General features: G+C 36.3%; 1 protein-coding gene across 1 annotated transcript in view; it reads right to left on the minus strand.

Moving 5' to 3' along the window:
* Positions 1 to 11,349: 11,349 nt before the first annotated feature.
* Positions 11,350 to 15,409, minus strand: part of LOC149181039 (ARM repeat superfamily protein) — a 403,985-nt gene continuing 399,925 nt past the window's right edge. The window contains exons 14-17 of the mRNA XM_089416422.1: positions 12,419 to 12,466; positions 12,158 to 12,272; positions 11,962 to 12,059; positions 11,350 to 11,810 (exon numbers count right to left, since the gene is read on the minus strand). Coding sequence (XP_089272548.1) covers positions 11,724 to 11,810; positions 11,962 to 12,059; positions 12,158 to 12,272; positions 12,419 to 12,466 — 348 coding nt within the window. The 3' untranslated portion in view covers positions 11,350 to 11,723. The remainder of the gene's footprint in view (positions 11,811 to 11,961; positions 12,060 to 12,157; positions 12,273 to 12,418; positions 12,467 to 15,409) is intronic.

Below are 15,409 nucleotides of genomic sequence, written 5' to 3' on the forward strand. Positions count from 1 at the left end.
CCAGGAAAGGTGGAGTGAGGTCCTAGACCCTGAACACACACCAGGCATGGTGGAGTGAGGTCCTTTAACATTTGGACCCTTATCATACACTGGAAGGGTGGAGTGAGGTCCCAGACTTGATCAAACATCAGGTACGGTGGACTGAGGTCCTTTTAGCATCTAGACCCAATCACCAACCAAGAAGGGGTTGAGTGAGGTCTTGACATAGAGTGCCCACCAGGAAGGGTGAATGAGTGCTTGTTAGTTGAGGGTCTCAACATTTTCAGCCTAGGTAGATGCTAAGGGATTCGAGGATTGATCACTCTAGAGTAGATCCTTATATGTTGATGACATCACCATGGGTTTTGTACTGCCCTGGATATGACCACTAGAAGATGTTGATAATAGATGATGATCCTAGTAATAATGGACAACCTTTTTCATTAGAGAAATTTGTTCAATTTGAGAACATCTATGGTGGTGATTATGAATACCTCCCTAGTTAAGAGGAAGTGTTGAATTTGTAACTATGTTAGGTCTTCATAATGTACATTTGATCATTTGTTGTAATTGTATTGGAAAGAATATTTATATATGCTTGAGTCAACGGACAATTAATTTTGAATGAAAGTCCCATTGCGACTTTTAAAAGATGTAAATTTGAATTTCTGAATGAAAATTTTGGCTCCAAAAGTGACAAGTCGGCTTTCCTCCAAGTCAAGTTTCCTTGACCAAGAGACACGTCCATTCATCCTAAACAAACTACTACACAAAGACAACTCAAGCTCCTCATTTGACACATTTGCATTCTCTCTCAAGACAATTTTTAGGCGAGTGGAGGACAAGAAAGATGAAGAAGGATGAAAAGAAGACCGGGTTTTCTCTCTTCTCTCTCTCTAGCATCTAGCATGTGTGTATTAGACTCTCTCTTTATGGTTCACATTCTTTTCTAGGGAAACTGTTGCAAGGGGCCGAAATTCTGGGTCACTGGGGCAACTGGCTAGTGCTGGAAAGTTGAAATTTTGGACGTGCAGGATCAAGAGTGAAGTGTAGGATCCAATTAGGTGACTTCACTTGGAGGAGAAGGTTAGGTTTGACCATAGTTCTAGGTTTTTCTCTCATTGAACAAGAATAATTTCTCTTGGAAAAGGTTGTTGGGTTTTTCCCCGTAGTGGGGTTTCCCATGGTAAATTGTCTTCTCTTGTGTGGTGTGAACTCTACTGTTTTACTATTTTCAGTATAATTGTTGAACGATATAATTGGAATAAGCTAAAGAATATCTACATCAAAATTAATTATCAGAATTTCAAAAATATTGTGCTAACCATAATCGCACTACAAAATCAACAATGGGAACTTTCAACCCCAAATTATTTTATAACGTTGTCTCTACTAGTTAAATTTCAAGAATCACTCTTCAAAGTTGGTGGCATGAGTGCCCAATTGCATCAACCATTTAGTACCTAGTTCCAATTCTTGTATTTAATTAAAAAAATATTATGATATGTTCCTAGCCTCCCCTTTTCTCCATCAATGATAATAATTGTGAGGTGCTTCTTGGGACACAAAAAGATTTAGTTTCTTAACAAAATCAATGCTTGTATAGTTATCAATATGACCAAAATATACATGTATTAGTACATTTAACTTTTATGATTCCTTTAAGCTTTAGTCTTTGTATTTTTTTCATCATGGTTGCAAGTGGAATTGTAGGTTTTCCATCCTCTTTACTTGGTTCTTAGGTTTTATCAACCTTGCTTAAATGGGGAAGAGTATATTTTGCAATGGGTTGTTGTGTTTAGCCTTCTTGATCAACAATTTTTTTTTGGAGACACATCTTCATTTCTATTTTATTGGGTGCATGAGATTGAAGTGAATGAAAATGTTGTCATTCAAGCTTTGCCATTCATTTTGTGTTTCAATTTAATTTTATTAGGTTGATTTGTAGTACCCTACCTTTTATAGTGAATTGTGTTTGAGAGTTTGGACTAATAGATTTTCATAAGTTACAAATTCTATCATTGGCACATCTTATTAAGTCTTTCCATCCCCTTTCAACATCTGGGTTCACCAATCAATTTTGTTCCCATTACCTATTAATTTGTCTATTAATAAGGGATGGTGTTGTGTAGCGATGATAGATGACATGACCAAGTATTGAATAAATGAGGCATTTGTCCTTCTTTATTAAGGAATTGGCAACATACCTCTACAATTATAAATTAAAATAGTTAGTAATAAATTATTCATATGAATTAATGAACATTACAATCAACATTGTGCAATACATTTATCTGCATTTATTGATCATGAAATGTATGAAAATTATACAGTAGAGTTGCCATTGTGTTTGTGTGTATGAAATGGTGGTGGTTGTATAAAAAAAATAAAAATTTGTGGAACAACAATTTAAAAGTTCTAGGGAATTAAATAAGACTTGTCAAATAGTCCTTGCTTATTAAGAAGTTGACAAAGTTGTTTTCCAATTATAACTTAAAATAATAATAAAATCATTGATATGAATTAATGAGTATTACAATGAGCATCATGACAATTATATATGCATTTATTGATCATGAAGTGAATAGGTATGCGCTCTTTGCCTTTTCATTAACCTTATAATTATTATTATTATGAGGTGGAGTGACTTTGTGACTGCAACCATCAATATATTGGTATGGGTAAATGTTTAAAATATCAACACAAATAATTATGTGTGCTTCACAAAACTCTCCTGAAATTACAATGTCATGTGTTAGTTGTCCTAAAGTGCAATTAAGCATGATGATGGGTGTTAAGTTATAATGGTCCATGTCAAAGTTACATAGTTACGTAGCACATGAATTTGAAATGAGAAGATAATAACACATGCACATGTCATGTGTAAGAAAGAAGAAATTACATGAAAAACATGAATGATACTATTGTACACTATAAAATTACATGAAAAACATGAATGATACTATTGTACACTATGGGATTACACAAGGGAGTTACATGTGAAATGTATACACATGGTATACAAAAAGTAACATACAAGCATGCACACATACATAGAAATAGAGGAGAAAAGTAGAAGTGCTACCAACAAGTAATCTTTTATTGTGATAGATAAAGCACCACTATTCTCTCTTGATACATCCATGAACATATTTTTTTATGCAATTGTCGAGTAGTTACAATTGTTTTCTTGGCCAATTGACTTGACCCAAAAATTAACTGACTCAGCCATATAATCGCCTCTTTTTCATAGTTAATTGACACTTACAATGGTTCACTGCTCTGGTTGACTAGGCCTTGTAACATCTGCCCCACCCTCAAATCCTTATTTGTCTCAAAGGAGGAAATTGGAATCAAAATTAGAAAATTGTGATGCCTAAAAATAACAGAAAACAATGTGGTCACTGCTTTCTATTTGAGTGCTTTGTGGTGGTGCTAATGTATTTTGGATTGATTATGTCAAGATTGATGCCATTGAAGGTGCTTGAGGTGCTATAGTTAATTTTACGTGTTTTTCAAGAATTGATTCCATAAGTGGCTTTGCTTGATTGACTAATGCTTCATTAAGACATACTTTAGCTTCATGTTCAACTTTGACCAATCAAGAGCATCTCCTGTTGCAATGGAAGTTGCCATGCATTCTTTAGTTGTAGGAGGGAGAGGTACAAATGTGCTTGGAGTAAAAAAGGAAAATCACAGACAAGTAGTAGCTCAAAGACATGGGAGGCTTTAGTGAAAAGTTGATGAATATGTGGTGCAATTCACTGCAATCGACATTCAAAGCCTTGCCATCCTTCAAGTGTTCATTTCACTTCCAGACTTAATGTTTTCATTTACACCAGGTAGTTTTTTTTTTTGTTATGGAAAACGAACATTTTGTACAACTTCAAACTCAAACAATACTTTTCCTACATGTTCTAAACTTGTTTGAGTGTCTCTATAATCTTCTTTGATATGGTGCTAGATTCTAATTAAGTGTTCCTACCATTCTAAAACCACTGATGTTCCTAGGCTAGTATTTTTTGTTTGTTTTATTTTTCCTCTTAGATTTATCTAGTCAGAGAATCACATGCATATGAGTTGGATGTGGTATTTCTTTTGTTGGTATGGTCCTCATTGAGAGACTACTGGACCTTCAATAAACTGCATGTGGTGATGAAATATGTAGGCCAATTATTGAGAACTACATTCATATCTTGTGTATTCCAACTCTACGTTTACATCTTCAAAATTGTCATACTATTGTTGCAAATTGCACTCGTTTGGTTGACCTTGATTCTTAGATCAATCCAACACTCCAATGACTTACTACTCTTGAGGATTATTTAAGTGGATTGATGAGGGTACACAAACATCACACATCTGAGATTTTCTCTATTGTCTTCTGCCTTGTCTTATCTTTTGAAGGTCAACCATCGACTTATGGATCTACATTCTCCTTGCAATCCTCTTTACTTCTTCATCCAATATATATTGTCTTGTGGTCAACATTTACCCATTTCTTGGCATAATGTCCTTTAGCATGGGATGGCTAGGGGGTTTTTAAACCATTTCATGAACCCCACAAATAGCTACCACCCCATTGTTGACTTCAACATACTCCCAGTCGATGACTACAACATAGTTGGCCATGTTTACTTCTGTAAAAAATAATCCCATGTTTCTTGAATGTTCTTACAGTGGATTTCAAAAACTGCTCACACTGTTGTTTTCTCTTCCAATCAGAGTTAATTGATATTATGAGAGGAGGTCGAGTTTTCATAATGTGACTAACACCCTTATTGAATAGAAACTTGTGAAGCAAAGTTGGTACTATGTAGAGAAAACTATCATGTAGGTCATCATAGAAACCTTCCTTATTGTTATTGAGGGATATTTTTTTTTTCTATTGCTTGTTCCTTGTAAAAATCCTCTACAATTTGTTTTGCCTACTACTACTACTACTACTAATAATAATAATATCCATTTTTAAGGTCACAACCAAGCCATACACCAAATTGGTGTATGAGACCCCCTTGTTTGTGGGACAAGGGACCCACCTTCGTGCAGCGATTTGATTGCTAAGTCTACAAAGGCATACATACTCTATCCCTCTCTGGTTTTGAACCTGTGACCTCTTAGAAGGAAACACATGCTCTTAACCATTAGGCCCACTCAAGCTATACAGTCATGTTAAATCGTCATTGATCAATTTGGACATCAATTGCTCATCATGCATAAGACTATTCATGTGCAACACGATCTATATATTCCTTTATTTCTTTAGAGATTCTTTTTAGAAAATTCTTATGTATCTTAGCAAAGAACTATACCTTTGCTTATGCCAAAGTTGGTCAACTCTCCAAGTGTAATTTCTCAAATAGTTATCCAATTTCCTTTGTCACTATTGAAGAATTCACTCTAAACTCAACATCTATGCATGCGTGCAACTATCATACAATCTCAATGTAATCAATGTTGTAATATATAAGATTACACATGGAAGTGATCAATATGGAATACACATTACATATTATACTAAGAGCAATATACAAGCATGCACACATAGACAAATATAGAGGAGAAAAGTAGTTGGGGAACTAACAAGTAGTCCTTTAACATGATAGATGAAGAACAATTATTCTCTATTGATACATCCATGAACACATACATTTACATAGTTGATTCAATTGTCTAGTAGTTATAATTTTCTTAACTACACTACTCGGTTGACCAACTCAATTACATAGTTGACTCTTTCTCGCAATTGATTGACAATTGCAATGATCAACTACTTAGCCTAGTTGACTAGTCAATTATGCCTTCAATAGATACTCTATGGATACTAATATTCCCTCACCCTCAGTATATAGGGTGACTTTCTAAAATGGCCTTTTTGTGTTCTAACATCTAATAAATTCATCAAATGTGTTAATGCCAAGATACATTTTTTAGATTAAATGATTTTCTAGAAATATTTACCAATGTTCTGCAAGTTTTGGAATGGGGGAGTGACCGGGAGATGCACATGGGGAATGTGTGGATGCACCTCCAAATGTTGAGGAGATTGGGGGACATTGGGTCTTTGTTTCCAAAAATTTTAAAATAAAAATAATAATAGATAAGATCCCAACAATAACAATTCATCCCATGCAAGTTCATTATTGTGCTATGTAAATACTTAAGTAGACAATAAAATAGTAAATTCAAATTTGTAAATAATATAAAAATGATTAAGTTTCAATAACCAAACAACTTGATTCATAAACCATAAATTAAAAAATAATACATATGGAAATATAAAATATGAAATTGAAATTATTCAAACTCAAAAATATTAAAGAGTGAGAAGTTAAAGAGTAATAAAATACATTGATTATAAACCATAAATGAAATATAAATAGTAAAATATTGATACACTAATTTATAGAATTATCATTCTAGAATCTAATTAGTGCTAAGAAAAATTGTAAACATTGACATTTTGAAATATTATATTGAAATTACTTAAATTAAATAGTAAAATAAACCATAAAAACAGTAAAATATTGTTACATTGATTCATAAAAACAGTAAAATATTGTTACATTGGTTTAACTTTATCATTATAGAATCAAAATAATACATAAAAAATAATAGATCATGAAATTTCTCAAACTCAAAAATTATCAAGAGTGAAAACTACAATAATAAAATACATTAATTCATAAACCATAAATAAAAAACATGCATGTGCAAGTGGGACAAAGGCACAATGCATGCACGTCACATGTGTGGACGATATATTACACAAATATGGTCATACAAGTTAAAAGAACATATTTGTAAGTGTGGGATTTTCTCAATAAATGGAGCATAGCCATATTGCTTTATAGGTGTTTGTTAATTTTTGAAAAAATATGGTTGTAACTTGTATTTTTCCTGAAAAAATATTGTTGTAATTTGTATTTTTCCTGGTGCGAAAGCCCTTGTATGCTGAAAATTTATTTTATGAACAACAAATTTAAAGTGCATGTGTGTGAGATTGGCTCTATATGAACACCAAATTAAAGGGCATCAAATTTTGTACATGTGTGAAATTGGCTTTATTTTGCTTCCACTGTTTTATGTTTCATTTACTAGTCAAAATCTTGATAGTACATTTTATTCAGTAAGCTAAAGTTTAGATTAAAAATCAACAAAGGAATTATTAGAAAATAATTTCTTGATTGACTAGGGTTAGAAAATTATGGTATCGGATAATTTTGTACATGTGTAAAATTGGCTCTATTTTGATTCCAGTATGCTAAAAATTAGATTAAAAATCGACAAAGGAATTATTAGAAAAAAATTTCTTGATTCACTAGGTTAGAAAATTATGGTATCGGATCTTGCACTCTAAGAGGGAGGCCAATTTATGGGTTTTGCACAGATCAACCAATAGTGATTTGGTTGAGATCATTCTTTAGAGGGAAAGAGGGAGACCATACCAGTCAAGGGTTTGGCAAAGATAAAAAAGTTGGGGGTATTTTAAAGGGCCCAAACATAGACCCATATAAACTTGTAATGAATCTATCAAATCTGCAAGGAGATCTTAGCATATTTATAAACCAATTTTATTCTTGTGTTAGGACTTAGCACAAGCCAAGAAAAATTATCAGATTAATAACATCAACCAGTCTTACGTTCAAAGACCCAGTTAGACGTAGCATCTAAGTTCTTGCCATGGAAGGCAAGGGTTACCTTATTGCTGAAATAAAATGACCTTTGGGAGATTGTTGATCAGCAAATCCGACCACCAATAAATGCAACACAGTTGACATCTCATGAAAGGGACATTAAAGCTCAATGGGTCATCATGGAGGCTGTGAAGGATGACTTGATTCCTCACTTAGTTAGAGAAGAAGACAACCAAGGAGATGTTCAAGGCCCTAGTGGACCTATTCTAAAGTGACAACATGAATAGGTGGATGATATTGAGGAACAAGTTCAAATCCATCCAAATCTCAAGGTTTGATAACATTACCAACTACTTCATGAGGACCATCCAGAGACATGATTAGCTTGCATCCACTGGGGAGAAAGTGGAGGACTCGGAACTTGTAAATGTGACACTAAATGGTTTTCCCATGAGAACCATTTGTCAAAGGAGTGCTTGGGAACACCTTCCCAAATGGGAGAGGCTTTGTGATGATTGCATCCAGGTAGAGGCTTGTGAGGAGTCTAAGGCCAACAAGAAAGGAGATGGAGAAGAGAATTTGGCCCTAGTTAGTATGGCCAGGAAGGGAAAAGGGAAGGGGTCCAAGGGTACTAATGGAGGATCATACCTAGGGAAGGACTTCAACAAGCTCAAGTGCTTCATTTGCTACAAGAATGGGCATTATGCATCAAAATGTTCCCAGAAGAAGGGGACGGGGAAGTTGCAATAGACAACATCATTTGCAAATGTACAACTTGATGAGTTTGCAGTGATGTTTGAGCAAGACTTATTGTCGATCTCCTATCTATCTATCGGCACCACCATCAAGAGTGCTCGATACTTGGACAATGGTGCACCATGCCACATGACAACAACACCAAATCTATTCAACAGTTTGACGAAGGACTCTTATCTACATGTGGAGCTTGGTGATGATGTAATTGGAGGGGGAACCATCAAGTTCCAACTCTATTCAAGAGGAATGTTTGAAGCCAAGGACATGTTGTTTGTACCAAGATTGAACAAGAACTTGCTCTCAGTCTTCAAGGTGGACAAACAATATGAGGTCACGTTCAGGAATGGGGAGGTGCTCATTAGCCTGGAGGAGTCTAGAGTAGATAAAATAGTAATCATCAAGTTTAGAGAGGGAAACTTATACAGGTTGAAGGGAGCACCTATTTAGGCATTGGTACATAGCAGTGACAACTTGTGTGAGCTATGACACAAGAGGATGGGAAACTTGAACTATAGGTGTTGTCATTTTTGAGGGAGATTGTCAATGGCCAGAGCTCAATATTGAGCAATAATGTGTATAGAGAGGGTGTGCACTTGGCAAGAATGCCAAGGTTTCTTTTCCAAGCAACATGAGTAGGTCTAAGAGGATCTTGGATCTTTTTAATTCATGTGTGTAGATCAATGGCAGTGGTATCGATACAGGGAGCACAATACTATGTCATGTTTATTGATGACTATTCCATGAAAACATGGATCTTCTTTGAAGATTAATGATGAGGTCTTCTCCCGGTTTAGGGAGTTCAAGGTTCAGGTGGAGAATTGGGCAAGAAAGAAGATCAAGGTCTTGAGGTTGGACAATGGGCTTGAGTACACCCCCAATGAATTCAAGGATTTTTGCAAGGAGGTAGGAATTAAAATGGATATGATAGTCTCATACAATCCTTAGCAGAATGAGGTTGTGGACAAAAATAATCGATCCATCATTAGTTTTTCCAAGGCTATGCTACATGACTAGGAGTTGCTTATGTTTCTTTGGGCAGGTGTGTGTAACATGGCAATATATTTACAAAACAAGATTCCTCACAGGATATTGGGGGATAAGACTCCTAAAGAAGCCTACATAAAGGTGAAGCTAGAGATAAGGCATTTGAGGATCTCTAGTTGTCCAATATACATCCATGTGCATGTGGAGAAGAGGATGAAGTTGGAGCCTTCACAACAAAATGGAATATTCATAAGATACATGATACCTCAAAACCTTATAGGATCTTCATACTAGCATGGAGGAAGACATTTGTGAGCAGGCATGTTAAGTTTGAGGAGAACTTCGCATCTAGGAAGTTTCATGAGTTGCCACCAACAATGACACAGGATGAGGAGTAGGAGGCTCCAAAGGGATAGCAACAAGCATGGACTTCTAGTTTAGAGAATCAAACTTCATGTGGGAGGGGCCAATAGATCCTTTCAGTTCTGCCAAAGGGATAGCAACATGCATGGACTTCTAGTTTAGAGAATCAAACTTCATGTGGGAGGGGCCAATAGATCCTTTCAGTTCTGTCAAGAGACCCAGGAGGTTTGAGTAGACATTGAGGGATGCTCAAGAGCATGTGGAGGCTCCTAAGAGCACATTCAAGGGGCGCAAACCTCCAAAGAATTTTCCAAAATATATGGCAGTGATGAGTAACATCATTGAAGAGGAAGTAGACCAAGAGTTTTGGAGGAAAACCATGGTGCAGAGTGATGTATGGGACATTGTGCTAGGATGGAAGGGGAAGCTAGTACCAAGTGGTTATTCCAAAGTACTTTCCTGGCTAACAGGGAGTGTTGATGATAGTAGCATCAAACATGTACTTCCGCATAGGTCTAGGTCCAAACGTGTGGAAATCGCCCAAAGGTCTCTTAACCTTAGCAATTACTTTAATTATATGAATTGTTTAAGTAATTTCTTTTATAAGAAATAATGACTTAATATAATGAAATGCAAAGGTTATTTGCATTAGTGAATTAGATGAATCTCAACCATTTATCTCAAGTATGTTGAGATCTCATCTCAACTGTCAATCACTTTGGAGATTAGGGTTCTGATTCAGTCAATAACTCAAACTTGTAAAAGGAAGGACAGGCCAAGGGAAAAGAAACATCTTTTGAGCACAAGACATAGTGAGATAATGATCTCAATGATTTGGTGAAGAAGGACATTCATCCAAGTGTGTGGGGTCAAGGAATAAATCAACAAGATTTTCAGTAGTATGAGGAAACCCAACAACAAAAAATCGAAGGACTGATTTTCTGCATAAAACTCAGCACACATGTGCAGTAGAGAGAAAGGCTACGCAATCCACACAAGCAGTAGAACACATCAGCAACATCACAAGTGCAAGTAGGAGGATGGGGCATCATCACATGTGGCATAAGGCAGGATAGGTATAGTATGTGGCTGTCACTCGTGCAGACTGTACAATCCACATGGAACCTTACAACAGGTTGCCAGGACAGATTTGCAGGTCTGTGGTTTTGTCACTAAATTCAGAGAGCTGTACACTTTATATGTGCCCATTAATTTCTGAAAAATATTGTTGTAACTTGTATTTTTTCTAGTGGTCCATTTTTCCAGTAAGGGAGCTCTTGTATTTTGAGAAATTAAATTATGAACAGATTTGAAGGGTAGTAAATTTTGTGCGCAAGTGTGTGAGATTGGTTCTATTTTTCTTTCATTGTTTTAGGACTCAGCCTAATGGTTAAAAGCATGTGGTTCCTCCTAAATGGCATAGGTTCAAATCCAGAGGGGGCTAGGGTATGTACACCATTCTAGACTTTAGCAGTGAAGTCGTTGCGTGGATGCATCTCCCTAGTACTAGAATCAAGGGGGTCTCATACACCAATTGGTGTCTGGCCTTGGCCATGACCTTAAAAATATATTATTATTATTTATTATATTTTATTTACCAGTTAAAATCACAATAGTACATTTTATTCAGTGAGCTGAAAATTAAATTAAAAATTAGCAAAGAGATTACTAGGAAATAATTTGTCAATTTAATGGAGTTAGAAAATTAACAGGGGAAACATTTTCCCCATGATGTTTCCCCCCATGTTTCTCCAAAAAGAGGATGTGGGAAATTTTTTCCCCAGATGTCCCCCCATCTTGGGAGCATGGGAAACATGGGGGATGCATTCCCATTGTGCACTGATATTTACATAGCACATAATTATAAGTCTTCCCCTTAACAATACAAAACTATCACAAAGTCATCAATTCCATGATTCTTTTCCCTAAAGGGAAAAGATTTCTAGTTTAATCACTTTAAGGGAAGAATGTTTCAATGGTTGCTTTTGACACTTAATTCAGATATCAATATCTCTCTTCTGTGGCAACTTGTGGCTTAGGTGCCACAAACTCTTTTGCAAGATATGGACCCCTTCTGACAGCTGCCTGCAACTGTAGGAAATAGATCATCTTTATGTCACTCAAGATGTTAACACAAAATTAAGCACAAATATGAGGAATTAAATTGTGCTAATATGGGCATAGCAAGGTAGGCAGAACGAGGATTTATGCAAATTCCAAAATGTGAGAAAAGGAAAACTACCTTTTCGGACACGTCAGAAAATGCAGGATCGTTCTTAAAACTAGAAGACAACAGAGCATGGCTGATTGCTACACAGCATGAATGGCGAAACTCCATACCTGAAATGGCAACAAACTTAAAAATATAACCTTATGCCTTGCATGGTATATAGCTTGTTGATCCACTGCTTCTTCAAGTAACAAGAATTCAAATCAACCTATTTTTGTGGATTCTGAGTGTGGATCGATGACCAAGTTGATTATTTCCTGTTTAGCACAAACTTCCCATAAACACCACTGTCGCGTAACTAATCCAGTTATCAATCGATATGCCTATTAAATGAGCAGGAAGTATGGATTAACATAAATACAAAAAACAAGAGAAGAAACCAGTCAAGATCAACTACAAAATGTACAATTCCACTGGATAAAACTATATATTCATAAATTTGCCTTGAAAGTTGAAGCTATATTCTTACAGCTAATCGTATTTCTGAATCCTGCTGGAGAAGTGACCAAAGCAAACCCTGCAGACAGCAGAGAAATTATGGTAGAACACAGCCGAAAGATTTCATAGCAGAGGCTAAAGCACAACAATTTCAGACAAGCAAGCAAGACATATTTAAATCCGTACATATATATGATCATGATGTGCAGAAGTAACAAGTGTGATACACTTGACATTCTCGTAGAAATATGCTTTGCAGTCTGTCAAATATTGTCTTATCAAAGTTTGTCTTATTCATGAAATGAATCCAATTTTCTTCATCGAATGTGGAATAACAAGGAAGACATGTCCAGAAGTGTATGTTGACTGAATTGTTTTTTCTTTAGCTCGGTCATTGCATTGCAAAATATCCTTAGGCCTGTATAAAATTTATCTTACTGCAAAATTTCCTCCCCAACATTCCCTGTCCAGGAAATGTTATAGACATTCCCCAGAAACTTCCAGGAGTATCCAAAGCATTTAGAGACTTCTCTGGTTCTCAAAACTTTTGTAGATGTTTCTGGGTTTTTTTCCCAGCTCTTAATAGAAATTAGAGGAAGATTCCAAACAAATATTTATGTTCCCATTATTGCAGGCGGGTCACACAATGAACCCCAAAAAGAAAAATATATGAACTGTATTTATTGGATTAGCAGGAGAGGAGTCTAGAAAGATTATGTCATCACTGATCAGCAAAGAGAAGCATTGAGATCAAAGGCATGGTGCAAGATACACCCATCACCAGCATCGATTCATAAGGAACTCCTCAAAGTCATTGATATAGATCCCGAATAATGTCTGGGAGAGAAGACACCCCTGTTGACTCCAATGATGCTTCTAAGGAACTCCTCAAACTCATTCATATAGATCCCGAACAATGTTGGAGAGAGAGGACACCTCTATTGACTCCAATAATGCTCCTAAAGAATTCCTCAAACTCAATGATATATATCCCGAATAATGTAGGAGAAAGAACAGCTCTGTTGACCAATAATGCTCCTAACATAATCAGAAAGACATTGATCTATGCAGTAACGGACTATACTTTGATAAAACCCTAAGATAGCAATAATGACCAGCCAGCAGGAAAGTGACAGCGCTTGCACTCAGCAACATTGACATCGAAGGCAAACAGTCAGTAGCATAGAACAGAGGCATCAGTGTTATCTGTAGTCTGTAGAATGGCCAGAAGAATGAAACAACAAAATCGTGGGTAGGTCAAAACGAGGGTGCCAGGGTGATGTTAAGCAAATGACAAGGCCAACAAAGTGCAGTGTGTTGTCATACATCAATGATAACAAAGTTGCGATCTTAAAAACAAGTGACTGGGAAAGGAGATTGTTGCCTCGTATTTGATTGAGTTTGAGGTTTGAAGACTGTGTGGCGGTATGCAGGTATCTATAGGACCATACTATAACCATAATTGAAACCTACAAAACCCAGTAAGCTGTATTTTATACTATGATTGGCTGCCTCAAGGTCAGGACCAACACAGAAAGAAGGTAAGGTCCAAAGCAGATAGGCAAGGTGGAGGTCAGGACCAAACTGGCTAAAGGTTAGTTGGCCCAACCCAGCAAGACTAAACCCTTAGGAGACCAGCAACTTGCTAGTGGGGGCAACAACCTTAAGAGTTGAAGGGTTGGATGGCTGCTACAACATCCTCCAAATTTTGCCTACATTCAAATTTTGGAACCAATTATTATAAGTCAAGGAAATGTTATTAAGTCAATGTCCCATTTGGACTATTGTAAGAAAAGGAAAAATCATTTTGTTTGAGTCAAAAAGTCAATTTTGTCATCCACAAGACCAAGTGGGCCCTCCGAGACAAGTCAGCCTAAAAGAGGCAGCTATTCGACCCTCTTGGATATGTATAAATAAGACAAGTTCAACCTCATTTCATCACTCAATCACATTGAATTTTGTGCCAAGAAGTGAAAAACAGCGAAAGTCAAAGGAGAGAAATCTGTTTTCTGCCCTATTTCTGCTCACACGTGCAAAGGTTCCGAGGTTACTTTGTGAAATTACAGGTCCGAATTCTGAGATTTGACTAGATTTGACTAAGTTTGACCAGCATTGACTTTGTTGACTTTGACTTGGTTGAAGAAGGTTTTGAAGATGGGCTGACTTCGGTCTTGTGGCAGTCTTGGACTTGGTTTTTGGGTTTTGGATATCTCACTTTGATCTGATTCTATAAGAAGAGTTGTTTGGGTTTTCCCCCTTGTGGGTTTTTCCCTAGCTTGGAGCCTACATCTTTGTGTTCTTTGTCTCTTGTGATCTTCATGTTTTATATATTTTAGTAATTGTTTGATGAAGAATAGATAATATAAGTAATAAAAGGCCAACAACATTCACAAGTAATTATCAAGTAAGAGAAAGATACCCTAATCCATAAGCATCTTAATTTCTCAACATGGTATCAGAGCTAAGGTGAAAGAAGGGCAGCTTGAAGATCACTCTTTGTTGGCATATTTGAAGACATCTCTATAGCAGTTATCTCACTCACAAGACACACTTACATAAGATACATTTGAGGACACTTATTGCAGCAGTTGTACTTGAAGGTATTCTTTTATCAAGGGCATAAGGAAGAAGATCCAAAGACCGTCATCCTTGAAGGAAACTATTGTAGCATCCATCTCTCTCTGTCTCTCTCAATATCATTGATGGCATTTGGAAGCATTGTCAAGTTCTTGTTCATTCATTAACTATCAATCAAAGAAGTCATCATAGCAGCTTGAAGACATTATTGTAGCAGACATCCTTGGAGATATCACTACAGCAAGCCACTCAAGAACATCATCAGCATACTTGGAGCACTCCTATAACAGCCCTCTCTCCTTTCACAAGTAAGTACTCTACTACATTCTATGTCTCAATCCTCTAGTCAAATGGGATCTATCTGTAAGGAAGGCAACAAGCTCGATGGAGCCTCTAATTTCAAGGCTTGGAAGAAAAGAATTGATTTGGTTCTCATAGAAAATGA

This window comes from Pinus tabuliformis, chromosome 3_2 (assembly GCF_031772625.1).
Source record: "Pinus tabuliformis cultivar Carrire ecotype Pingquan chromosome 3_2, CPIR1, whole genome shotgun sequence".
NCBI lineage: Eukaryota > Viridiplantae > Streptophyta > Pinopsida > Pinales > Pinaceae > Pinus > Pinus tabuliformis.